Source organism: Procambarus clarkii, chromosome 10 (assembly GCF_040958095.1).
Source record: "Procambarus clarkii isolate CNS0578487 chromosome 10, FALCON_Pclarkii_2.0, whole genome shotgun sequence".
Lineage (NCBI taxonomy): Eukaryota > Metazoa > Arthropoda > Malacostraca > Decapoda > Cambaridae > Procambarus > Procambarus clarkii.
The window spans coordinates 7632604-7660240 of NC_091159.1; the positions used below are offsets into that span (position 1 = coordinate 7632604).

The following is a 27637-nucleotide window of genomic DNA, read 5'->3' on the forward strand; positions in this document are numbered from 1 at the left end:
GAGGAAACACGGTAGCTGACAAGTCTGCATCGATTGAGCATCGAGGAGCATTTAGTGTCCCATGAGAGAGACACTTGTGTATATATTAAGTGTAGTAAAACTTCCTTTAGGATTATATATGAGGTGATGGGAAAGTGTTTATATGTGAATATATTGATATTTGATGAAGTGTCGTATTCAATGCACCTCCCGCATTGTGTTGTACTTGCATTACCGAGCTCACTCCTTGAAAGCCATTACTAACTTGGGGCCAGATACCAGAACTTTAGTTCCACCAGCAAAGAACCCGGTTGCGACCCGTTGTGGCCGTAACACCACGTTATTGTGACTCTTCGCCTGCTTCGGGAAGAATGCTCAATTATCCTGACTTCTTGGAACTGTGGGAAGGGTTCTGGGGAATCACTCTTCAGCCCCCCCCCCCCCCGCCCCCCCACCCAACGCTGAACCTGACTTGTTCGTCTGGGCTTATATGAATTTATGAGATTAGTTAATTTTGCTTCCGTAAGAATAATTTTACGGTTAATTGGATCCATTTTACTAAAATTTATTGTCCATTATTGTGTCCATAGAATCTATATCTACACCTTCTATTAGGCGTTCTCTTTGATATTAAAGAGATGAGGCCACTGTGCAAAGTGGCTTTAGTGGCTTTGTCTTCTTCAACAGTGGCTTTGCCTTCTTCAACAGTGGCTTTGTCTTCTTCAACGGTGGCTTTGCCTTCTTCAACAGTGGCTTTGCCTTCTTCAACAGTGACTTTGCCTTCTTCAACAGTGGCTTTGCCTTCTTCAACAGTGGCTTTGCCTTCTTCAACAGTAGCTTTGCCTTCTTCAACAGTAGCTTTGCCTTCTTCAACAGTAGCTTTGCCTTCTTCAACAGTAGCTTTGCCTTCTTCAACAGTAGCTTTGCCTTCTTCAACAGTAGCTTTGCCTTCTTCAACAGTAGCTTTGCCTTCTTCAACAGTAGCTTTGCCTTCTTCAACAGTGGCTTTGCCTTCTTCAACAGTGGCTTTGCCTTCTTCAACAGTGGCTTTGTCTTCTTCAACAGTGGCTTTGCCTTCTTCAACAGTGGCTTTGTCTTCTTCAACGGTGGCTTTGCCTTCTTCAACAGTGGCTTTGCCTTCTTCAACAGTGACTTTGCCTTCTTCAACAGTGGCTTTGTCTTCTTCAACAGTGGCTTTGTCTTCTTCAACAGTGGCTTTGCCTTCTTCAACAGTAGCTTTGCCTTCTTCAACAGTAGCTTTGCCTTCTTCAACAGTAGCTTTGCCTTCTTCAACAGTAGCTTTGCCTTCTTCAACAGTAGCTTTGCCTTCTTCAGCAGTAGCTTTGCCTTCTTCAACAGTAGCTTTGCCTTCTTCAACAGTGACTTTGCCTTCTTCAACAGTGGCTTTGCCTTCTTCAACAGTGGCTTTGCCTTCTTCAACAGTGGCTTTGCCTTCTTCAACAGTAGCTTTGCCTTCTTCAACAGTGGCTTTGCCTTCTTCAACAGTGGCTTTGTCTTCTTCAACATTCTCAAATTATATTATATCGCGTGTCTTGTTCGAAGTACATTTCATCCGTCAGAGAAGCAGTAAGGAAGAAATTATATGACCACGATGGTCTTCCTCGCCTGCAATCTCTTGTAAACCTAATTTCAACTAATCACCATATCACGAGCACGAGAAACTATGACATAACACACAGTGAAGGCTGTCATAGTTCACTGTGTACAGTGACCAGATGTCGCTTCCACTCGTACGTCGACCTCAAGCTTCGATGTCATGTCATATTTTCCGAACATCAGTCGTCGTCTCCTGGTACTGACACTAACAGTCTGGCAGGTCACACTGAGGTCTCAGCACCAGGGCAATCACCCACACACCACCTGGTCTTTCATAGACAATACGGCTATTATATCTAGTCTTTCATAGACAATACGGCTATTATATCTAGTCTTTCATAGACAATACGGCTATTATATCTAGTCTTTCATAGACAATACGGCTATTATATCTAGTCTTTCATAGACAATACGACTATTATACGACTAGTTGTGACCTGACCTGGAAATTTTCTGAGTAATAGGCAACCTCCACAGGCTCTTGTTGTTCTTGAAAACCTATGATCATCCGAATTCCTGTGAATAACAGTTTCAAACATCAGTCGCTTGATCCCCATGGCTCAACGTTCCCTGATGAAGCGACTTACTCATTTAACATTCGAAATCGAAAGATTAAAGACAACCCTTCAATCTTTACAACTCTGTTCACCCATTTGCCTTTTTTCCTTACGTAGTTCATACATTTTCTTGAAGCCGAAGCTTTCAAATTTAGCCTTATATACTATTGGCCCATTGTGTTCACTCCAACCGGGAAGAAGACGTCTTATCTGGCAGCACAGCTGATCTAGGTAAACATTCTCTCATTCACTACTATATTTCATGGGTATTTAAGTTTTTTTTTTTTTGAGATATATTCAAGAGTTGTTACATTCTTGTACAGCCATTAGTACGTGTAGCGTTCCGGGCAGGTCCCTGGAATACGATCCCCGCCGCGAAGAATCGTTTTTACAACCAAGTACACATTTTACTGTTGAGTTAAACAGAGGCTACAGTTAAGGATTTGCGTCCAGTAAATCCTCCCCGGCCAGGATACGAACCCATGACAAAGTTCGTATCGTATTCGTAAGTTAATATGAGTTCCCAGGCCCTCGAGTCCCAAACCCTTGTGTTCCAGGTCAGTAGAGGTCAGTGCCAAAAAATACAAGAGGGGTGGCCAGAGGTCGTGATATCCTTGAAGGAGCGAGACAGGTCTAAGGTCTAGATGATGTAGGTGTTCGATTAACATGCAAATTTTGTGTGCAGGAAGAGGAGCAACCATGGCCACTTAAAGAGTTTTAATGTGAACATCATCAGGTGTTATCACAGGCGGTTGTGTACACAGGAGGAGTGGCGGTAGTAAGTAGTCACCCTGTTGTGCCTGTTGGTGTTGAGCTTCAGCTCCCTGGACCCGATCAAGCTTCGATTCAATGATTTATACTGATTCTTGGGCCTTTTTGGGCGACATTTGTCATTTGGGCAACATCTAAGTATAAATTCAGATACAATCAATTTCTTTTTGTTCACAATGACAATTAATGTTTCTAATGTCTTTGTCGTCCAGTTAAGTACTTGGATTCCACCTTCGAGTGTGTGTAGAGGGGACTCTGGGAGGAGAAGGAGAAGGGAAGGATGATAGGTAGTGATATAAACGTGTATATAGAAGAGGAGAGGAAGATGGGAAGTAGGTGGTGAGAGAAAGGAGTTTGCAGGCGAGGTGTTCTGTAGGCTACACGTGATTCATCAGATACGCCTGGATCAGGAGGCTTACTGTGTGATAGTCTTGTACCGTTGCATCAACGTCAGAACGGTTGAAGCTGCGTCAGAAACGGTTGAAGCCGCATCGGAACGGTTGAAGCAGTGGCAGAACGGTTGAACCAGCGTCAGAACGGTTGAAGCTGCGTCAAAAACGGTTGAAGCAGCGTCATGACGGTTGAAACAACGTCAGAACGATTGAAGCAACGTCATTATGGGTGAAGCAACGTCAGAAACGGTTGAAGCAACATCAAAACGGTTAAAGCTGCGTCAGAACGGTTGAGGCTGCGTCAGAACGGTTAAAGCAGCGTCAGAACGTTTGAAGCAGCGTCAGTAACGGTTGAAGCAGCGTCAGTAACGGTTGAAGCAGCGTCAGTAACGGTTGAAGCAGCGTCAGTAACGGTTGAAGCAGCGTCAGTAACGGTTGAAGCAGCGTCAGTAACGGTTGAAGCAGCATCAGAACGGTTGAAGCAGCGTCAGTAACGGTTGAAGCAGCGTCAGAACGGTTGAGGCTGCGTCAGAACGGTTGAAGCAGCGTCAGTAACGGTTGAAGCAGCGTCAGAACGGTTGAAGCAGCGTCAGTAACGGTTGAAGCAGCATCAGAACGGTTGAAGCAGCGTCAGTAACGGTTGAAGCAGCGTCAGTAACGGTTGAAGCAGCGTCAGAACGGTTGAAGCAGCGTCAGTAACGGTTGAAGCAGCGTCAGTAACGGTTGAAGCAGCGTCAGTAACGGTTAAAGCAGCGTCAGTAACGGTTGAAGCAGCGTCAATAACGGTTGAAGCAGCGTCAGTAACGGTTGAAGCAGCGTCAGTAACGGTTGAAGCAGCGTCAGTAACGGTTGAAGCAGCGTCAGAACGGTTGAAGCAGCGTCAGTAACGGTTGAAGCAGCATCAGAACGGTTGAAGCAGCGTCAGTAACAGTTGAAGCAGCGTCAGTAACGGTTGAAGCAGCGTCAGTAACGGTTGAAGCAGCGTCAGTAACGGTTGAAGCAGCGTCAGTAACGGTTGAAGCAGCATCAGAACGGTTGAAGCAGCGTCAGTAACGGTTGAAGCAGCGTCAGAACGGTTGAGGCTGCGTCAGAACGGTTGAAGCAGCGTCAGTAACGGTTGAAGCAGCGTCAGAACGGTTGAAGCAGCGTCAGTAACGGTTGAAGCAGCGTCAGAACGGTTGAAGCAGCGTCAGTAACGGTTGAAGCAGCGTCAGTAACGGTTGAAGCAGCATCAGAACGGTTGAAGCAGCGTCAGTAACGGTTGAAGCAGCGTCAGTAACGGTTGAAGCAGCGTCAGAACGGTTGAAGCAGCGTCAGTAACGGTTGAAGCAGCGTCAGTAACGGTTGAAGCAGCGTCAGTAACGGTTGAAGCAGCGTCAGTAACGGTTAAAGCAGCGTCAGTAACGGTTGAAGCAGCGTCAATAACGGTTGAAGCAGCGTCAGTAACGGTTGAAGCAGCGTCAGTAACGGTTGAAGCAGCGTCAGTAACGGTTGAAGCAGCGTCAGAACGGTTGAAGCAGCGTCAGTAACGGTTGAAGCAGCATCAGAACGGTTGAAGCAGCGTCAGTAACGGTTGAAGCAGCGTCAGTAACGGTTGAAGCAGCGTCAGTAACGGTTGAAGCAGCGTCAGTAACGGTTGAAGCAGCGTCAGAACGGTTGAGGCTGCATCAGAACGGTTGAAGCAGCGTCAGTAACGGTTGAAGCAGCGTCAGTAACGGTTGAAGCAGCGTCAGAACGGTTGAGGCTGCATCAGAACGGTTGAAGCAGCGTCAGTAACGGTTGAAGCAGCATCAGAACGGTTGAAGCAGCGTCAGTAACGGTTGAAGCAGCGTCAGTAACGGTTGAAGCAGCGTCAGAACGGTTGAGGCTGCATCAGAACGGTTGAAGCAGCGTCAGTAACGGTTGAAGCAGCGTCAGTAACGGTTGAAGCAGCGTCAGTAACGGTCGAAGCAGCGTCAGTAACGGTCGAAGCAGCGTCAGTAACGGTTGAAGCAGCGTCAGTAACGGTTGAAGCAGCGTCAGTAACGGTTGAAGCAGCGTCAGTAACGGTTGAAGCAGCGTCAGTAACGGTTGAAGCAGCGTCAGAACGGTTGAAGCAGCGTCAGAACGGTTGAAGCAGCGTCAGTAACGGTTGAAGCAGCCTCGGAACCTCTGTAACGCTTCTATAATTAAAACAGATCCTCTTCATTATTGCACACTTTTCATCTTAGCTCTTCAAAGCTAAGCGAAGTTGGATGGAATGAAAGATTAAAGACCCCTCCAAGAGAACCTAATTGGCGATTCGCACCTGATTTTTCCTTTATTAGAGCGATACCCTGTCCATAATACCCGGAATATCGCTCAGGATTTTGATATTTTTAATACTCATTCCAATAAGATTAACCCCTTACTGATACTGATTGGATTAGTCGAGCAAATGAAAGCAACACTGAATTATGAATTATTATGTTGGTATAGTGTTTGTGTTGACGTGTTGGGTGTTGAGGGTATTTCCAGCTCCAGCTGTGTGAATTTTATGGCATCTTGAGTTATTAGTAAGGTTATTATCCCCCTTATTATGGTTGGCCTTATTGGTCAGTTTGCTGTAACCAGGGATCTGAACCCGCATTGTAGCCGGGCTAGGAATTGGCTCTCTGTTTTGATAAGCTGAATACAAGGCTTATTCATATCACTTTATAGCTCTGTGCAGGTCTCTGATTATGTCCTTATGATTGGCATAGAGCTCAGATTTTTTCGTTATGATTAGCGAGGATTTCTGAACATTACTATATGCTTCATTCAGGGCGCTTGAGCATTTCATTATGCTTGGTATAGAGCTTTGAATATATTATTATACTCGGTACAGGGCTCTGATTACTTTCACGCTTGTTGAAGGCCTTTGGATGTTTCTTTACGATTAGCACAAAGCTTGGAATGTTTCTATATGAACGCTGGATTGTTTCAAGCGTAGGACGTTGACTTAACCTTGATAGGTTGAAAACAACAACAACTTTGTAAGCCCAGTGTACCTGTGGCAATTCAACAGAGTGAAAATATCCAGAAGAATGTTAATAACAGTCAAAATTTTTGTTGTGTTTAATGACATGTATATATAGATATATATAAATATATATATATATGCACCAATGATCAAAAAACACTGATCCAAGTATGTAGAATAACCTAGTAGCCAAGGTTATTATAACCATAATTATAACCATATTAGTATAACCATGCCCACATACTTGGCATAACCAAGTATGTCGTACCTAGTAGCCAGAACGCACTTCTCGGCCAACTATGCAAGGCCCAATTTGCCAAATTGGCCGAGTGATTTTCTTTATTTTCAACAAATTGTTTCCATTTGGTTTATTTGAATTATTATTATTATATTATATTAAGAACATAAATTATTGACGAAGTTATGATTAGGTTAGGTTAGATTAGGTTGGGTTGGTTAGGTTAGGACACATATCTACCTTAGTTTTAACTCAAATTAAAAAATAATGAACTCATACATAATGAAATGGACAGCTTTATAAATTCATAAGAAAAAAATAAAAAATACATAAATTCAGGAAAACTTGGCTTATTAGGCAAATCGGCCGAGCTTGATTATCAAGCAAGCTCGGCATCTCACTCACTTAAAGTTCGAGAATAGGTTGAGGACGTTTCGTCCCCAAGGCTTCTAATCATTCGCTTTACCGGATGAAATTCCTCTCACGAGTTTCAGCTATCCTGAAACCTATCAAATATTTAGAGAGTCTTACGAGATGTAAGAAAGAACTTCCTAACTGTGAAACAAGTAAGCAAAAAGGATGAGCTGAAGGAAGAGATAGTTGATGTTAACTCATTCACATTTTCAGTAGCTCGTATGATAGAGCCCAAGAGGCGACCGATGACTGGCAGGCGAGGCTCAAGCGCTGCAGCTCTCCCTGCGGGCACACGTAGGTGAGGAGAGTGTACACACTCAGAATAACAACATGTGATTTCAATGTTGTGATGGATGCCATCTCTTCTGACGCTCAGTTCGCGGGCGTAATGAGACGGTTCTATTTAATATTGGCCCGGGGGGGGGGATGATGATGTCGTCTCGAGACTTTCCCATCCTCACCATCAGGTCACCCTCCCATCCTTCCCATCTCTCTGCCTTCCCAACTCTCAACCAACCCATCAACCCCTCAACCACGTAGCCATCTCACTACATTTTCATTTAACGTCAACTTCCCCCTCTCCCTCACCAAGAACCTCCCTATTAACCCTACTCCCTCACCCCAACGAACCTCTGCTCTCCCCCCCCCCAACAGCCATCTCCCCATCCCATCCCTCTCCCTCATCTCAGAATAAAATTATTCTAAATTCCGTAATAACATTCTTAATTGCCTTTGGGATAGGTTCTCAGTTTTAATTTATCAATCAGTTGAACACTAAAGGTAATTTCACCGTGACAGGCGTGGGAAAATTTCTAATTGTTTGATTGATTTATAGTGAACAGAGAGACAGAGGGAGGGAGAGAGAGAAGGGAGTAGAGGGATTAGGAGAGAAAGAGGAGCAGCATGAGAAGCGGTAGCAGCACCAGCACACACACACACGCACGCACACACACGACACTGGAAGACAGAAGAGTTAGGTGAGACATGATCACTATCAACAAAATTCTCAGAGGAATTGACAGGGTTGATAAAGATTAACTGTTTAACATGGGTGGTACAAGCACAAGGGGACACAGGTGGAAACTGAGCACCCAAATGAGCCACAGGGACGTTAGAAAGAACTTTGTCAGTGTCAGAATAGTTAACAAGCAGAATGCATTAGACAGTGATGTGGCGGAGGCTGACTCCATACACAGTTTCAAATGTAGATATAATAGAGCCCAGTAGGCTCAGGAATCTGTACACCAGTTGATTGACAGTTGAGAGGCGGGACCAAAGAGAGGAGGTTGAACCAGAGCTCAGCCCCCGCAAGCACAACTAGGTGAGTACACACACACACACACACACACACACACACACACACACACACACACACACACACACACACACACACACACACACACACACACACACACACACACACGCCACATAAAACAGGAGAAACATTCCTTAGAACAAGAGGACACAACAAACCTCAAATAGTTCACCCTTTGTTTATTCTCCGAAGAACACAAGAACATTTCCCGGACCTTTCTCTGCTTCCCTCTTTACCCATGCGTGTTCCTCTTATCCTGCTTCACCCTATTCTCTCTGCTCCTCTCTCTACCTCCTCGTGTTCCTCTTATCCTGCTTCACCCTATTCTCTCTGCTCCTCTCTCTACCTCCTCGTGTTCCTCTTATCCTGCTTCACCCTATTCTCTCTGCTCCTCTCTCTACCTCCTCGTGTTCCTCTTATCCTGCTTCACCCTATTCTTTGACTGATCTTCTGGTTGAACATGAACCCTCATAATGTTCTATTCTTCTTCATCCTTCTCCTTCTTCTTCGTTCTTCCTCCTCAAATCCACTTTACGGTCTTCCTTCTTTTTCTCTCATCTTTCTATTTCATCTCCATAACATTGTTTCTCTCCATCCCGCTTCCTTCATTCACTTACTCCAGCCATCTTCTCTTACTTCCTTATCTCACTGTTCCTCTTCCATATCTCCTTTCACACATACCTCGTCTCCCCCCCCTCCCATTTCTCTTCTTCCTTCCCATCGTTCTTCTCCCAGCGTATCCCTCTTCTCCCTTCCCTTTTACCCTGTCCATCTTCTTCCCTTCCATCCCATCTTCTTGGCTCCCATCACGCCCCTCCCCTCCTCTCCCCTCTTCCACCGGTCACGTGACACAGCTCTGGGAGGGTAATCGGAATGTTGTCGTAATTAAACTTTGCAGGAGTGTCCAGGTGACGAAGGAGCGAGACCCCCGTCCCTACATCTCTCTCTCTCTCTCTCTCTCTCTCTCTCTCTCTCTCTCTCTCTCTCTCTCTCTCTCTCTCTCTCTCTCTCTCTCTCTCTCTCTCTCTCTCTCTCATGACATACAATCCTCGTCTCCTTCCCCCCTCCTCCTCCTCCTTCACACTCCTCAGCTCCCCCATCTCTCACCACCTTGCACAAACTCCTTCCCTTCCGTGTTCCAACTGCCAAGTTTACTTCCAGCTTCCAAACTTTCCGGTGCATTGTGTGTGTGTGCGTGTGTGTGCGTGTGTGTGTGTGTGTGTGTGTGTGTGTGTGTGTGCGTGTGCGTGTGCGTGTGCGTGTGCGTGTGCGTGTGCGTGTGCGTGTGTGTGTGTGTGTGTGTGTGTGTGTGTGTGTGTGTGTGTGTGTGTGTGCGTGCGTGGGCGCATCAGCTGCGTATACAACAGTATTTGTATACGCTAATGAGATTGCTTACAAACGTGCCTAATTGTTTTAGGTACGCGTGCCTGCCTCCCCAGATACCTCTCTCCTCCAACTCTGGTTTCGACTGAGGCCACCGCAGCGGGAATTCGATCTCAGTTACCGACACATCCTGGAAATGGGCGAATCATCGTGGTGGTTCTGGAATGTGTACCACTGTCCAAAATAACTTTAGAACTGTCGATTTCTGACGCCGTTTAGTACATATATACAAGTACACTTGTATGTACACACTTGCACGTTAATATTTTAATTATTTCCACCCTTCTCTCACCCCTCTTTATTGCCTCTTCCTTCTCCGCCTCTTCTTATTCTTCTCTCATCCATTCCCCCTGCTCTCCTCTTACTCCCTCCCGGCATCTTGGCAAGACATAGGGTCCGCGTGCCAGTACCCGAGGCCGGACCTCTCTGGAACTCCTCCAGGAGACGCCGAACCGCTCTTCCAGTTCGAAGCGGTATGAGGCATTCCAGAGGAGGAAGCTGGAGCTGGGAATGTAAGAGGGAGAGGAAGCTGCGGGGAATGTAAGAGGGAGAGGAAGCTGCGGGGAATGTAAGAGAGAAAGGAAGCTGCGGGGAATGTAAGAGAGAAAGGAAGCTGCGGGGAATGTAAGAGGGAGAGGAAGCTGCGGGGAACGTAAGAGAGAAAGGAAGCTGCCGGGAATGTAAGAGGGAGAGGAAGCTGCTGGGAATGTAAGAGGGAGAGGAAGCTGCCGGGAATGTAAGAGGGAGAGGAAGCTGCCGGGAATGTAAGAGGGAGAGGAAGCTGCCGGGAATGTAAGAGGGAGAGGAAGCTGCCGGGAATGTAAGAGGGAGAGGAAGCTGCCGGGAATGTAAGAGGGAGAGGAAGCTGCCGGGAATGTAAGAGGCAGAGTTAGCTGCGGGGAATGTAAGAGGGAGAGGAAGCTGTGGAGAATGTAAGAGGGAGAGGAAGCTGAAGCTGGGAATGTAAGAGGGAGAGGAAGCTGCGGGGAATGTAAGAGAGAGAGGAAGCTGCGGGGAATGTAAGAGAGAAAGGAAGCTGCGGGGAATGTAAGAGGGAGAGGAAGCTGCAGGGAATGTAAGAGGGAGAGGAAGCTGCAGGGAATGTAAGAGGGAGTGGAAGCTGCCGGGAATGTAAGAGGGAGAGGTAGCTGGAGGGAATACAATAGGGGAAATGAAACCTGTGGAAATGTAAGAGAGGAAGCCAAACTAGGAGGAGCTAAGAAAGAGTGGGGGGGGTGGGGAAGGGAATCTGGTAGCTGTGTTGGGGAAGGGATGTGGGAAGGAGAGAGGGTGTTATAAGGGATTGCTGATGCCAATGGAGGGAATTTAGGTTAGTGAAAATAGTGGTAAGAAAAGGGGAAAGTCATGTAGGGTGGCAAAAGACGCTTGTGGACCACTTGGTCGTGTGACAACGGTACTGTTGTCAGGAACTGTCAAGTTTGCCAGCCACCCACCATGGCTTACCAACCTATCTTGATATCACCATAATAAATTTGTCAATAAGACTCCAGGTTCCACCATCTCAATCCGGCTAAAAAGAACATATATATAATACCGTCGAACTGCAGTTACCAGCAGAAAACCAGTGGTTACATTACATCGAGATTCCGAACCTAAACCTGTCCTTCCATGGCGGTGTTGGCAACATACCTGGACATGTGGCCAGGATTGCCAACGTCGTCTAAGAGACCAAGAATTCCAATTTAACAGTTGCTCAAGACTGCCAATTGGAGGTAATTTCCTTAACTAATAACTAGAGTCGACCCCCACAACCGGCCAGCCCGACTGATTGCAAGGTCCACGGGAGAGGTATGGGGTGCATAATAAGGAAAGAAATTGTAATTGTAATTGATTGCAAGACCAGTTGGTGGGTAGATTAGTGCAAGGGCTACCTACCTAAGCTCATCTCTGGATAAGGTATACCAACCCACCCGACTCTCTCTCTGGATAAGGGATGCCAACCCTGCCGACAATCGTTCGGAATACTGCCTAAAGGGTATAACTGCCTAGTATAAATTTAAAGCCAAAGTAAAGCCTAGTATTTAATGCCAAATTTAACAATTAAAATCTATCCAAGTCAAGCTGAGGTTAGAGATATGGCAAGAGTCTGGGTAACTATAGGCTGACTTGTATGCTCCGATATGCTTCCTGTTGTCTTCTTTATTCTTAGATTTTTATATCTAACCAAAATAAAACTATACCAACTCTAGCCTAATTAAAACCAGACCAAATCAACTCTAGCCAAATTAATCCTAAACCAAACTAATTCTAACCTGATTCTAACCATACCTAATCTTTCCATACCTTTCAGTCTCCGTGGTGTAGTGGTAAGACACTCGCCTGGCGTTCCGTGAGCGCTATGTCATGGGTTCGTATCCTGGCCGGGGAGGATTTACTGGGCGCAAATCCTTAACTGTAGCCTCTGTTTAACGCAACAGTAAAATGTGTACTTGGATGAAAAAACGATTCTTCGCGGCAGGGGATCGAATTCCAGGGACCTGCCCGAAACGCTATGCGTACAAGTGGCTGTACAAGAATGTAACAACTCTTGTATATATCTCAAAAAAAAAAAAAATCTAATTTAATTGGATTGCCTCCCTAGTCACCCTCTCAATCTCCGTCTGAGACTGTCAGCAGGCACTCGGCTGCAGGATACACAATGCCACCTAAAAAATAACTTACTCAGAAATTTATTATGAAAGGAAGACACTCGAATCTCGGCGTAATATGACTTACTACTGCTGCGTCTAATTTTGTGAGGGAGCGTGTTAGACGCTAAGGTGAGCTTTGGCATAACTCGTATAAAACTAGTCTGATCTGAGAATCGCTAGCAACCATAAGAGTGTGAACTGTGTAGAGGGCGACGCTCATCAAAGAGCAACGTCAACCAAAGCGAAACGTTACAAAGAACTGGAAAAACTGCTGAAGACTCTATGGAAAACAAATCCCCGATTTCAGATTCCATGAAAATTGCAGTGTGTCGCTATAGATGCCCATATTTCTTAAAGGATGGCACTTTGGCCGACTCCGACTGGCCTATGACATTAACATACCCCAAGTGTTTCATCTTGGAAAGTTGGGTGAGGCCAAGTTTCCAAGATAACTTTCCAACTCCACGTGTCTGGCCTCCTGCTTTGGACAGACATTTTATTTTATAGATAAATACGATATGACCCCAGATATGTCACTGAGGTTTCTACTTTAAGTAATAGATAATTTAGAACACAGTTCCTGTTTCAGAGGAAAGAAGAAATGAGTGATATGACATTATGACATTTTTTATTTGTATCCATATTTTTAACTCAATACATGTACCAAGAGCGTCCATACACACACGAGGGACTGTACAATGAACGATTAACGATCAAGAGGATTTTTGTCATATGTTACTGCAAAATGAATATATTGTTTAACCCTAGGATAATATGTTCAACAGATGGCCTGGGTGAGCTCGAAAGTCACTAATGATGGGGAGAACATAGGAACAATGGAACATATTCCATTACACGAGACAAAGTATGCCTTATATGTATATATATATATATATATATATATATATATATATATATATATATATATATATATATATATATATATATATATATATATTTATATATATATATATATATATATATATATATATATATATATATATATATATATATATATATATATATATATATATATATATATATATATAATATATAGCTAAAGAGAGGTACACCGTTTCTTACCATCCACGGACACGGGTTCGATTTCAGGGCCGTGGCAGAAACAAATGGGCAGAGTTTGCTTTGACATGATGCCTTTGGACTCATAGAAGTACATAGGTAGCTTTGGGTCAGTCAGCTGTTGTGGGCTGCATCCTGTAGGGTGAGGGTGGGGGTGAGAATTATGCAGCGAATATAATAGAGAAAAATAGATCGGGAGTTGTTAGTACATTAGAAAACCGACGGTTAGAAAGGCGGAGTCGAGGCTGACAGTTCAGTCATGCAAGCACAGCTAAATAGCAAACACACACACACGCGTGCGCGCGCGTGCTCGGTGGAAACAGGAGACCAGACACAGGATACAGAATGGGAGATGAAGTACTTCATGAAAAGGACAAAGAGAAAAATCTAGGAATTGATATCACACCAAATCTGCCTCCCGAAGCCCACATGAAAAGAATAATATCTGCGGCGTATGCGAGGCTGGCTAACATCAGGACAGCCTTCAAGAACCTGTGTAAGGAATAATTCAGAACCTTCTATACCACATATGTAAGACCAATCCTGGAGTATGCGGCCCCAGCATGGAGCCCGTATCTTGTCAAGCAAAATACGAACGTGGAAAAACTTCAGAGGTATGTCACTAGGATAGTCCCAGAACTAAGAGGCATGAGTTACGAGGAAAGGCTGCGTGAAACGCACCTCACGTCGCTGGAATACAGGAGAGCTCGGGGCGACATGATCACTACCTACAAAATTCTCAGAGAATTGACAGGGTAGATAAAGATAAGTTGTTTAACACGGGTGGTACACGAACAAGGGGACACAGGTGGAAAAGGAGTACCCAAATGAGCCACAGGGACGTTAAAAAATACTTTCTCAGTGACAGAGTAGGGTTTCTTAAATTTATTTTTTTAAGAATATTCCTGGGCGGGCCGTAAGCCTCTGGCTGGCCCACTAAATGTTGCTTGTTTATGTTTTACTTGGGCGGAGTGTGAGTGTTTATGACTCGTATGGTCGCTTCAGTAAGATTTTGTCCCATGTGTTTAACAACTTCTTCTGCTCTGTTGAATCTAAGTTGAAATCTTAATGGGTTTGTAACTGTGCACTGTGTCAGATAATGTTCCAGTGGTCTGTCGGGCATTTCTCCACAGTGCTGACATTTAGTCAGAATAGTTAACAGAAGGAATGCATTAGGCAGTGATGGCAGACTCTATACACAGTTTTAAATGTAGATATGATAGAGCCCAGTAGGCTCAGGGATCAGTACACCTGTTGATTGATAGTTGAGAGGCGGGACCAAAGAGCCAGAGCTCAACCCCCGCAAGCACAATTAGGTGAGTACAATTAGGTGAGAACACACACAGAGACACACACACACAAATCTTATCACACTTACCAACTAGGTAAGTACACAAGAGCTGGGGTCCAAGAGCTAATAGCTCGATTCTGCAGATATAAATAGTAAGTACATAAACACACACACACACACACACACACACACACACACACACACACACACACACACACACACACACACAGTTGATTGACAGTTGAGAGGCGGGACCAAAGAACCAAAGCATAACACATGCAAGCACAACTAGGTGAGTACACAGACACAATTCCTAAATTTTGGTCTGACTAAATTGACCCATTCGGTGTTTACATTCCGGTAAGTAACTGTTGACCTCAATCAGCCATGAGCATAGTTCGTGGTGTTACCCCTGCCACTAACTCTCCGTAAAGATTTACAACCATGAGACAAAAACTATAAATATTTAAAGCGAAAAGAGTCAATGAAATGGACATGAGACGGAATGAGGAGTAGGGGAGTAGGGGAAGTGGAAAAGGAGTAACTGCTGGGAGTTGATGAGTTGATGAGGTTGTAGGTGAAGTAATGCATGGAGGTTTGTTTGTACAACTTGGACTGGCTTCTGTAGAAGCCTCCAGACATCCTGTGGATTCAGTGGAAACCAAAGTTGTATAACTTATAACAAGTCGTGGTACAGGGGTAAGGTACGCGGCTGGGAGTTGTTTGATCGCTGGTTCAAGTCACCCTATTGGTCCAATTGATGTTCTCATTGATATACATCACGTTAGTGTGATTTCTTTGTGTAAATCATGGTAATGATATATGTAAACAACAATAAAATAACAATGAGAATCAGAGTAACGATAACAATAATAATAGTAATTATTGTTATCGCTACTCTAATAATAGTAACAATAATAATTATTACTCTAATAATTACAATAATAATAGTAATAATTATTGTCAAGTGAAACATTTATACATTATCGGTTGCTTTTACAAATTGTTCAGATTTCCTCACTTAGCATCTATAGTATAACTTACGGTATTACACAACTTATGATAGCAAAAACAACTTAGATTTACTGTCATATTTCCTACCTAACTTCACGAAACATTTAAGTTGATCATCACTTAAGCTGAAACGTTATGAGCACCTTTAAGTTAAAAGCTTGAATAAAATATATTCCTAAAATACTGTAATGGGTGTGACAAATACATACGTATAGTATAGTTAGTTATTTAAAGAAAAAAAAAGAAAAAAATAATTTAAATAATTTAAAATAATTTAAAATAAAAAAATAATTTTAATAGTTTTCCTCGTTCCCATGCCCCATCCTCTTTAAGAATTTGAAATCCTCACCCTCCTTCCTTCCCCCAATCTTTTCCAAGCCCTTTGGACATCGAAGTTGTTGTTGATATAAACCATAGAAAACGTCACAGCTCTGTAACTGTTAGAAATCGCATGATATACACGACAAACATAACCTTTAAAATATTTAATATAGAAATGAAAAAAAACAGAGTAATTACCCTTGAAATATCTTGCTGTTACATGTGTAGAGCAGCGATACATTTGACAGCATTGATGACGATATATGACTACATTTAGCCCACTAGGGAACTAAAGAGGCGATATCTCTGGACCAGTCTGACCTCAACAATGACAAATCGACCGATATCTAAACGACAAGTCTCTTCAAGTCTGACCCTTGGCAATATTTATTGGTCAAACATTAAATGAGGGAGAACAATTTTAACGCTATGAGTCTTAGAGGATATTGGAATTCTTTTCTCTAAACTGCTTTTGGTAATTATCCCGGTTAGAATTCTTTTGAAGTATGCCCGCGCTAACTGACGATGGTGGGGGGAGGGGGGAGGGGGAAAGGGAGGGAAAGGGTTATTATGGGAGGGAGGAAGGGGAAAGGGAAGAAGGTGGGAGTAAACGAGGTATGAGGGGAGGGGAGAGGAAGGGAATATTATATTGGAAAGAATCTGAGACGATATGAGAAGCGATAAGATATGGATAGAAAAAATATATTAAAAGGAAGTAATAGAGAAACGGCCAGGAACGAAGAAAGGAAAGAAACAGTAGCATTAGAAGAGGAATGAGCATAAATAATGATGAGATATAAGAGAAAGAGAAGAGATGAACATTAAGGAGTATGCAGAAGGTGAAGACGAATGCAACAAAGGAAGAGAGTAGGTGAGACACGAAATTAAGAAAAAAATAAAGGAAAGTGAAGAGACTGTGTGAAAATATACGGAGACCCTGGAATAAAGATGGAAAGGAGCTAATAAAGAGTAAAAATAATACGGTAGTGAGGAATGGGAGGGAGAGATCGTGTGTGTCGTTGTCAGTACTTAGCTAGCACAGTTTACAGCATTGAGTTCCAGCTCCTGGGCTCCGGATTTCTAACAGTTCGGCATGTGATGCAGTAAATGTAGGTTTATGGCACAGTCTAATTTATTTTAAACATTCAGTTTATATAAGTCTGTTAAATACGGCAAAAATAGCTTGTACGTTTGGATCATATTTATTCTAACACAAGTTCTGAAGTGAATCCCTGATCTCTCTTGATTTTCTTAATGTTGAAAACTAAAAAAAATAATGAAATTATATAATAATATTATTAATACCAATACAAAAATATTATGAAATAACTATGCGAACAAAATCCACAACACTAATATCGACAACATTAACAGCATCAACAACAATAACAACAACGAGGTACCCTTTCACCGAGGCCAGAGGAGCGACACACAAGCACGACTCAGGTAAATTCCAGGTAATAGATCAATGGAGCGCTCCATCACGGTCACCGATACCGGGGAGAAAAGGAAGGAGAAAGAGAGGGACGGAGGGAGAAGGGGTGTAAACAAAGGCGAAAAGTAGGTTAAAGGATAGGAATGAAACGGAATCAATATTAAAGAAGTCAGTTAGGGCGAGGAGGAGGAGGAAAGTGATGAAGAGGAAATAGGGAGAGAGAGAAAGAGGGAAGGCAATAGATGGAAAGAGAGGAAAGGAAGGAGATGGAGCAAGGAGACCGAGAGAAAAGTGATGAAACATAAATAAGAATTTAAAACAGAAAAGGGCAATATACATGTGTGTGTGTATATATATATATATATATATATATATATATATATATATATATATATATATATATATATATATATATATATATATGACAATGTCAGACCACGGAGGAAAAATGAAACAGGAATTTCCTTAAGTACTTTCGTATATTAATACATCTTCAGAAGGAGTCATTAATCTATTAATATACGAAAGTACTTAAGGAAATTCCTGTTTCATTTTTCCTCCGTGGTCTGACATTGTCACATTTTTAATCACGTGTTTACTTTCGTGATATACACACACACACACACATATATATATATATATATATATATATATATATATATATATATATATATATATATATATATATATATATATATATATTTATGTATATATATATATCCTTCACTTCCCCCTCACCTTTCCCACTATCAATACCCCTCTCCCCTCCCCCTCACAGCAAAATAAAGTCTTTGACTGGACAACTGAAAACAATTGAATTTTTAACAAGGATAATGTCAAGATACTTAAGCAAGGTAAAAACTAATACTTTACAACGAAATACATTACAGGACACAATCAGCTCACAGGAGAAAAACCGCATATAAAGGATAGGAAAATAATGATGTCAGACGACCTGACGTTTAATGAGCATAACAAATCGAACATATCAGCCAGAAAAATAATAGGATGGATTACGAAAACGTTCAAATCCAGAGATTCCATCGCAAGGCTCTTGCTTTTCAAACCGTTTGTGCTTTCTCGTCTTAACTACTGCTCGGTACTAGTCCCCCTCCCCCTCCCTTCAATAAGGAAAGAGTTCTGAAATAGATGGAATTCATAGAACATACACAGCACGCGTAGGTAAAGAATAAAGACCCTACATTATATGTTTCTTTGAGATGTATATTTTCTTGTCTCAATAAACATACTTGAACTTGAACTCTATAATATTTGGACCGTCTCAAAACACTCAAAACGTACTCTCTAGGAAGGAGACGAGAGAGGTCTCATCTTCTTTCTAGACGAGACCTCTCGCGTACGTCCAATATCGTCCATGGAATGTGTATATGGACGATACTGGAAGGCCAGGTTTCTGATATGCACAGCAAAACAAAAAACATGCTGGAGCGATACGGTAGGAAATGCAGAACAGACCTAGTGAAGAATAGAGATGGCCATTGGCACAATTAGAGAACACTATCAACATTAGAGGTCTGCGGCTGTTTGAAATTATTCTAACAAATATTAGAAACTTTGCCAGAACAAGGGTGGACGTGTTTGAAAGAAAAAACTAGATACATTCCTACAGGAAGTGCCGGATCTGCCGGATTATAATGGATATGTGAGGGCTGTTGACCGCTCCAAGGAACAGCCTTTTAGATCGAGATATCACAAGACTAGCCTGGCCTCAGGACTGGTTTGGGAAATAAAACTACCAGAACCCATTTCAGGAATATACATACATAAATATATTGATTAATTTAAATTGGTTCCACTCTGCAACAAAAATCCTAAAATTTAAAAGACTTCAACGGAAACATACCGACATAAGAGAAATTTAAACTGCATTTATAAGTGTTACTTTAAATTGTAATTTAAGTATCCCCCTGCAAAGTAGGAATGTTTTCATACTTTTCCTGCGTGTATTTTTGCCGTTATCATTCTTTCTTGGGTATTATTATATTTTCTTGCTCCGTCTCCATAATTCCTCTTCTCGTTGACCTGAAATATGAGATACTTACGTATCGAAATTAAACTTTTTATTTAAACTGAGAAATAATGCTTTCAGAGGGACCGATTTCAGAACCAATTTCTTGTTTTACAGGAAGCTTTCGCCTCTTAAAGTGGCCACGCTTATTCTCACTGCAGGCAACCCTCACACCTGCACTAACAAGGCGTACACCCACTCTCCGAGAGGTGTACACGATGTACACCTCTCGAAGGTGTACGTAGCGTAGATATGTACATCTTCGTAGATATGTACATATGTACATTTAGATATTTACATAGATATGTACATTCTCGGTGAATATACATACATAGGGAATTTATTTTAGTCCTGGACTATGACTCGGACTAGATTACACGTGCTGGTTGGTCAGTGTGGCCTTAATAACCCTCCAGAGTTTCGAAGACCTTAAACGCAACACCAAACCAATTATATATACTAATTCTAAACATTGAATTATAAACAATGATTATACATAATTGCCGTAGCACAGTTATTGCTCACCAGATCACGTGATTAACACCCCTCATGACTAAAAATTATAATCTTGTCCTTGACAACAAACTTCTGTCAATTAATGAATCTAAAGTTGACACGCTTGCTTTCTCCGCAACCATTCAATTGCATCTAAGTAGGTTCCCCTAATATTAATAGATTGCAAAGATATTATCATACTGGAGTAAAGACATAACAAACATAAAATCAATAACCAATGTTACGTATTTGATCTGAACTGTGTATATTATGCATTTCTAAATTGACTTATATTTACAAGGCCACATAGTTATCAAGAAATTAATTAATCTTTTTTTCTTCTTTTTTTCATGTTCTCCAGGAGGGAAGATGGGTGAGTATTGCATGTCATGTTGTCACAGAAAATGGTAGTCATGTCAACAAACACAAATTATGTGACATAAAACGGTAATAATAGTGAGGGATTCAAACCTAATGAGATTGATTGGAACGATTTTGATTGGACCGTTTAGCTTAGCGATTTAGCGATCTGCGCCGTTTCAACCGAGACATATTTGATTAGGTTTGGGTGGGCTTTGATTTTCTGTTTGTTGACCATCTTTTTAAAAAAAAATTATTTACGCTTATTGTTTTTGTAAGTTTGTTTTTTAATAAATAAGTTTGTTTGAATAAATGAGTAAGTTCCAAAACAGAGTTTAGATATGTACATATAATTACATCACAATCATGAGAAAATTGCAACGTTTGAGGCTGAAAAATGTTAATATTAGTGGAGAAAACATTAAGGTTAATATGTTTTATCTTTGGTTGTTATGAGAGGGGGGGGTTGATGGTTGCTTTCATCCATTTAGCAGGAAATCTGTCATCCTGATAAGATTATAGTTTTAAAAGTGAGTTGCATTCCAATTGCTGTTAACAGGTTTACTTTTTCATGGTGTACCATTCTCCCAAGGCGCTGTTAATTTACCTTTCTTAATAGCACGTAAGATCCCATGGTGTAAGATGGTTGTGGTGCCTGGCGAGTCACTTTTTGTATTTAAATACTTAGAGAAAACTTCTGGCCTCAAAGTTGTTATCGTACATTGCTAACCATTGTTTACATGAGGGATATATTAATATCGTGCAATTTTTTTGCAATGTAAACTATGATTATGCTGATGGTTTAAACTTTGGTTTTAGTTCCAATTAATACATTTCCTACGAAAGATTGAGGAACTGTATGATCATTTATGACAGTTTTATCCGATAGATTTAGCGAGTGAAATTTTTAACATGTGCGAAAAGAAATGATCGACTCTTGCGAATTACTACAAATAATTATGGTATTACTGAATAATGTGTGTGTGTGTGTGTGTGTGTGTGTGTGTGTGTGTGTGTGTGTGTGTGTGTGTGTGTGTGTGTGTGTGTGTGTGTGTGTGTATGTCTGTGTGTGTGTGTGTGTGTGTGTCTGTGTGTGTGTGTGTGTTTTGTACTCACCTAGTTGTACTAGCGGGGGGTTGAGCTTTGGCTCTTTGGTCCCTCCGTCAATCATCCGTCAACCGTCAATCAACTGGTGTACAGATTCCTGAGCTTACTGGGCTCTATCATATCTACATTTGAAACTGTGGATGGAGTCTGCCTCCAACACATCACTGCCTAATGCATACCATTTGTTAACTACTCTGATACTGAAAAAGAATTTTTCTAACGTCCCACTGGCCCATTTGGGTAATCAGCTTCCACATGTGTCCTCTTCTTCGCGTACTCCTCGTGTTAAACAGTTTATCCTTATCTAGCTATCAATACCTCTGAGAATTTTGTAGGTAGTGATCATGTCTCCCATTAGTCTTCTGTGCATTTCTCGCAGTCGTGAGGTGCATTTCTCGCAGCCTTTCTACGTAACTCATGCCTCTTAGCTCTGGGACCAGCCTCATGGCATACCTCTGAACTTTTTCCAGCATTTCTATACCCTCTGGGAAATCATTTACATTTATCAGAAACAGTATAGGTCTATCGACTGAACCCTGCGGGACTCCACTGGTGATACCTCGCCAGTCTGAGGCCTCACCCCACACAGTGACTCGCTGTCGTCTGTTGCTTAGGTACTCCCTTATCCAGTGGAGTACCTTCCCTTTCACTCCCGCCTGCATCTCCAGCTTGTGCACTAGTCTCTTATGTGGTACTGTGTCAAAGGCTTTCTGGCAAGTGTGTGTGTGTGTGTGTGTGTGTGTGTGTATTCCATGCAAAATTCAAATTATTAGTACTTAAGTTCAGTATAAAGAACAGTATCTGTATAAACAATGATTATATTTACAAATTGCGTCTTTAAGAATTTTGTCTTTTATAATTTAACATTGTGTTTGTTTTTTATGTTGCCCCGTTGTATGTTGTAAGTAATTGCTTAAGTTATTTAATAAGTGTCTCTCTTATCTAAAAAGTTAAGTATCAACTTCCTTGTTAATTGCACGAGGGAAAAATTGAATGAAAGTCTTGTTTACGGCAGACAGCTGTCTGTGTGGATACTGTGTAACGGGACGTTGATTGGCTCATTGCCTGGCACAAGGCGGTTCTGATTGGTTCGTGTAAACGCGATGTTGAATGGTTCGTGTAAGCGCTTTGTTAAATGTGTCTCTTAATCTTGGTATTGATTGGTTCGGGCAAGCAGTGTTGAATGGAGTTTATTTTCATCTTTGTGTTGAATGCTTTATATAAGCGATGTGTTGATTGGTTCATGTAAGCTGTGGTTTATTTATTAAGCAAATCATTAACTGTGTATGTAGAATGGGCATTGATTAGTTCGTCAAATAAGCGCGGCGTTGAGTGGCTTAATCTAAACTAGCATTGTTTAGTTTGTATAAGCGTAGCGCTGTTCAACGTAAACGGTGTGTCGATTGGTATATAAAGTGACGCGTTGATTGGTTTATGTATTCACTGGGCGCTGATTGGCTTTGTCAAATTGTGTCACTCATCATTTTTATTTTTCATCGTGCAACGTGTTACTACGACAACTTTATTTAGTTTAATACTAAAGTTATCGAAAAAAACAGTATTTAGTGAACTTAAGATTGGAACACCAACGCAAGTTGTATGTATTTTGTCAACATTACCGCGCATGCGCACTCCCAATCATCCAGCCCAGTTAGCAAATTTTCGCTATATCACTAAATGTGTTTTAATTATGTTTACCTCTCTTAAATGTCATCCTAAGACCCAATATTCCCAAAATGGAGGAACAGAAGGCTGTATTGCGTCCCTCTCTTTCCATTGGGCCATTATTTCCCAGACTGGAAATGGACTCTCGTTTGATATCGAGCTAAGAAATGAATGCTCGTTTGACATTGGTCCCGAATTCCAAAACACACTTCTTTCTCTCCGGTCAATATATTTCTTCTCGCGGCAAAGAAGAATGGCAATGGAATGCAGATTTGGAATAGATGACAGTCTTTCCCCATTCCCGATTCCCTGATTCCAAGTTCTAAATCACCCCGGGAGACGCTTATTGAAATATGTGCCGTGGCGGCGTGGCGGCGGTGGTGAGGAGAACCGCAAAGAATTTTAATCCTTCCGCCATTGTGCCATGGAGGTTATTTTCACAGAATTATAAAATACGCGAAAAAATTCATTCAGACGTTTGTATGAATCATATTCGGCACGAGAGAAGCGCCTAGGTATGTCCTCGTTGCTCGGGGGAAAATGGTGCCTATTGCATTAATACCTAAGGTTAAAAATAAGATGTGCTTCTCTTCAGACGATTGACCTGCACTGAGAGTAGTGTCAGTGGACATATTTTTTAAGTCTTCCAAAAGGAGTCACAAATTTTTCCTGACATCTCTCCTGCCGTTGTGTCATCATAACTGCCAAAAGAGAGCCTTTTCAACATTGACTCTACTGGTTGACTATATGTAATCATCACATAAATCCAGCCATAACTCAAAACAGTATTGGAACATTCGGAACATGATTTAGTGATCAAGGTTCCAATATTGTTTACAAGATTTTGGCGCGCTTTCAGTTGTATTTACGTAAGGCCGTATAGCTGTCCGGCGATATAGGTATGTTCACTGAGAGGTTTTTCCGGCTTCTCATTGTATATATACACTGAGAATTTACCTAAGTCCTGACCTTTGTTTAGGGCTAAAGTATACATGATGATTGGTTAGTTAGATATTGTGGTGGCCTAATAACTCAACCACTTTAGGCGGTCTTAATGTAGCAGCATCTGTGAAATTTAAGTCAATAACCAGCAAATCTTCAAAATATAACTTCTGTATTAAATTTTCCTGACTCTAGAGCAACGAAGATAGAAAAGTCAATTGTATCATATTTTGAGATGAAAGTCTCGTGAGGAGCAGAAAGGTTCTATAGCCCAAGAACTGGTGAAATATAATAAGTGTGAGGTATGGGAGGTAAAGTGCCTCCAGGTGAGAGAGACGGAGATGTCGTCGGCTCACAACCTCTCAGTTGTGAGGCGACAACTGATTGAGATTTAGACAGATAAAGAATTTGGAATCTGTATGGCTTTAGACACAAGTAACCTTGCACACGTGGGTCATTCATTTAGTTCATATCTGTGCTACTGTGCTGTCATACTGAGGAGCTTGTGGCATGAACTCCGCACCCTTCTTAACGACTTCTTATTCCTTGACGACCCTTCCCGACCCCCCCTTCCACCTCACTACCCAACACCTCCACTCACACATCTCCATCACCCCCACACACACACACTCAACAGATGAAGTGGAAAGAGAGAGAGTGCGGCGGGATGAAATAGCTTTATCGTGAAGGCAGAGAGCGCTAATATACGTCCCACTCCAGAAAGTAAACACCAGGGAGGGAGTCAACACAGACCTCCCTCTCAGTCTCATTGTTAGGACGCTCATAACCCATAATAAAAATCAAACGGTACAGCTTTTGTTAGGTGTATTGTAACGTTTATTTGTACGGTGAAAAGTTTAGCTCCTGGACCCTCTCTCTGAGCCACCGATTGTCTTGTAGCTTACTTATCTTAAAACTCTGTAAAGTGTCCATCTACATCACTATGGCTCATCTAAGTTCTTTATTTCCACCTCTGCCATATTTTTCTTCCCTTGTTCGGAAAACCTTTTTTCTAGTTCTTTTCCGTAATTTTTAGAGCTGATATTGAACACTTGGGCGACATTCACTAGTGCTGGACTAACATATCTCGGGTAACTTGCTAATGCTTGGTGATGCTTATTTGCTTCCAGATTATCTTATTTTTTGTTGATAAAGACTTGGTAGTGATGATGGCTGGTGAGTTGAAACCAAGCAAGCGGTGAACCTTATTAAAAAGACCAACAGACTTCTACATGCGAATCTTAAGATGCAACATTTTTTTCAGTTACAGCGAAACTGTTTTATTCCAACGAAGCATGAGTCGTTTTCTGTAATCGAGAAGTAAACATCTGGAAGTTCCTAATAAGTGATATAATTTAGAGCAATACCATATACAATATACATTTAAAAATAGATTAGACAATTTCTTCTACTTAGATACACACCTTACAATGTACAAGAAGACAACCCGTTAGAATATAACGGTTTAATGCTGTTTGAACTACTTAGAAATTTTCAGTGAATAATAATGATTGTAAAAAGCTAACGCTAACGTAAATAAATGTGCCACTAACATACAAGTCAAAATTGGTATCGAATTTGTCTCAATTGTCCATCTTGTCGTTGATACAAAATGATGTTTACTGCAATTAGTTGCCAACTCCTGTGATTAGGATCCTTACCTTGTGGCTAATTAGATTGCTGTCCCTAAATTTGAGAGCAAGACGGAGAAACGACGACGTTTCGGTTCGTCGTGGACCATTATCAAGCTGTATGTGATGGGGGAGAGAAATTGTTGTTGTTGTGTTTAGATTTAGCTACTCAGAATTAAATGTTCATGTAGCACCGGCTATAGTGAACCCGCAATTGAGATCAGTTATTCACGATAACCTTGTTACTGTGATTTTTGCATCCAAGTTTTATATAGAGGTGGGGGGTTTCCTCCTTTTCCCCTTCCCCCTTTTTTTTTTTTGCTTCTGTTTTCGCTCACTGGTTTTAGTCTTGTTTTAATAACATTATCTTGGTGGCGGATATAGATACACAGTGTTCACTAGTGTGTCCTATTCTTCAACTTTCTAATCATTGTAGTCGCTGTGGAATTTGCATCTAATGCAGCTGCTGTCGTTGGATTAATGGTGAGCTTGATGCGCAGGGCTTCAGTTGCTTCACAAGAGAAATTGATTGATGAATATTAAGACACCCCAAAAGGTGGCACGGGCATGAATAGCCGGTAAGTGGTGGCCTTTTTGAGCCAATACCAGTATCAAGAGTTGATGCTGGAGATCTGTGGAGGTGCGACTGCACCCTGCGTGACTGGCGATGTCTCCCGTGCACAAGAGTGATTGATTGATTAAGACTAAGCCTCCCAAGAGGTGGCACGGGCATGACTAGCCCGTAAGCACAAGAGAGGAAGGGACGGGCAATAAATAAGGAAAGGGTGAGGTGAGGAGCAGGTAAGTGAAGAAGGCAAAAATGGAGCTATGATATGTGTTTACCAAATCACATGTGTTTACAAGACTCCAGATCACATCCAGATACCTTACTGGTGTACTACTGAAGTGTTAGTCTCAGTTGGGTACCAGGTAGGTACTTCTGAGATCCTTGCTTATTGTGAACTTCCATGGCTTGGTTGACATAGCAGCTGTCTCGCACTTACTGAGGTCCGAGTTCGAGTCTTCGATGGTCTAAGTGAAGGAAATGTTATTGTCCACGTTACTCTGAGGCCCACAGATAATTATGAAGCTGTTGAGTTACACTATGCAGCTGGAAACTAACACACTGACTCACTGTAACATACACTGTGACATACACACTGTGACATACATTATGACACTGACACACTACCATCACCACAGGTACTAAAACTACCCAACGTTCCTAGTCCCAAATTCTTTCAGGAACTCAACCATCACCCCATCTTCATATATCCCCATCTCTTCTTACCCCATCACCATGCCTTCCCTTTATTCCCCTTCCCTCGCCTCCACACTCCATATCCAACCCCCCCCCTCCCCCACCCTCCCTCACACCGATCTCTCCAGTTCTCCTCACTACCATCCTCATCCCTCTATCTTCTCCATCGCCCTCTTCCCCCTCTCGGTTGTTCCCTCAAGCTTCCCCACCATCATCTATCCCAGCCTTACCACACCTCTACAGGGATGGAGGTTGTCCCATTAACCCCAGCTGTCTCCATTACGATGTATCTGGTCAGTGAGGGCAATCGAGTTTGGTTTAGATCGAGTCAGTTCTGGAGGACGTAATACAGAACGAGAGAGAGAGAGAGAGAGAGAGAGAGAGAGAGAGAGAGAGAGAGAGAGAGAGAGAGAGAGAGAGAGAGAGAGAGAGGGGGAAAGAGAAAGAGAAAGAGAGAGAGAGAGAGAGAGAGAGAGAGAGAGAGAGAGAGAGAGAGAGAGAGAGAGAGAGAGAGAGAGAGAGAGAGAGAGAAGCAGGCATTTATCCAGGTAGGGAGATTAAGAGAAAGTACACGGAGATGCTAGCTATGGAGGTGATTCACTCTCATGCGAGGGAACCAATTATTTACATAATTCCTAACATTGTGGCGGCCACTACTCACCCACACTTCCTCCGTGCCCTTGATCCCATTCTCTGCTTTCGTGGTCAT

The 27637-nt window shown here is 42.1% G+C and overlaps 1 protein-coding gene across 1 annotated transcript; it reads right to left on the reverse strand.

The window, feature by feature from the left end:
- Positions 1 to 544: 544 nt before the first annotated feature.
- Positions 545 to 27637, reverse strand: LOC138363110 (calcium-binding and coiled-coil domain-containing protein 2-like). Its single transcript, XM_069322099.1, has 2 exons — positions 27590 to 27637; positions 545 to 1507 (listed from the first exon to the last, which is right to left on the reverse strand). Exons 1-2 carry the CDS (start codon positions 27635 to 27637, stop codon positions 545 to 547), a joined length of 1011 nt encoding a protein of 336 aa, XP_069178200.1.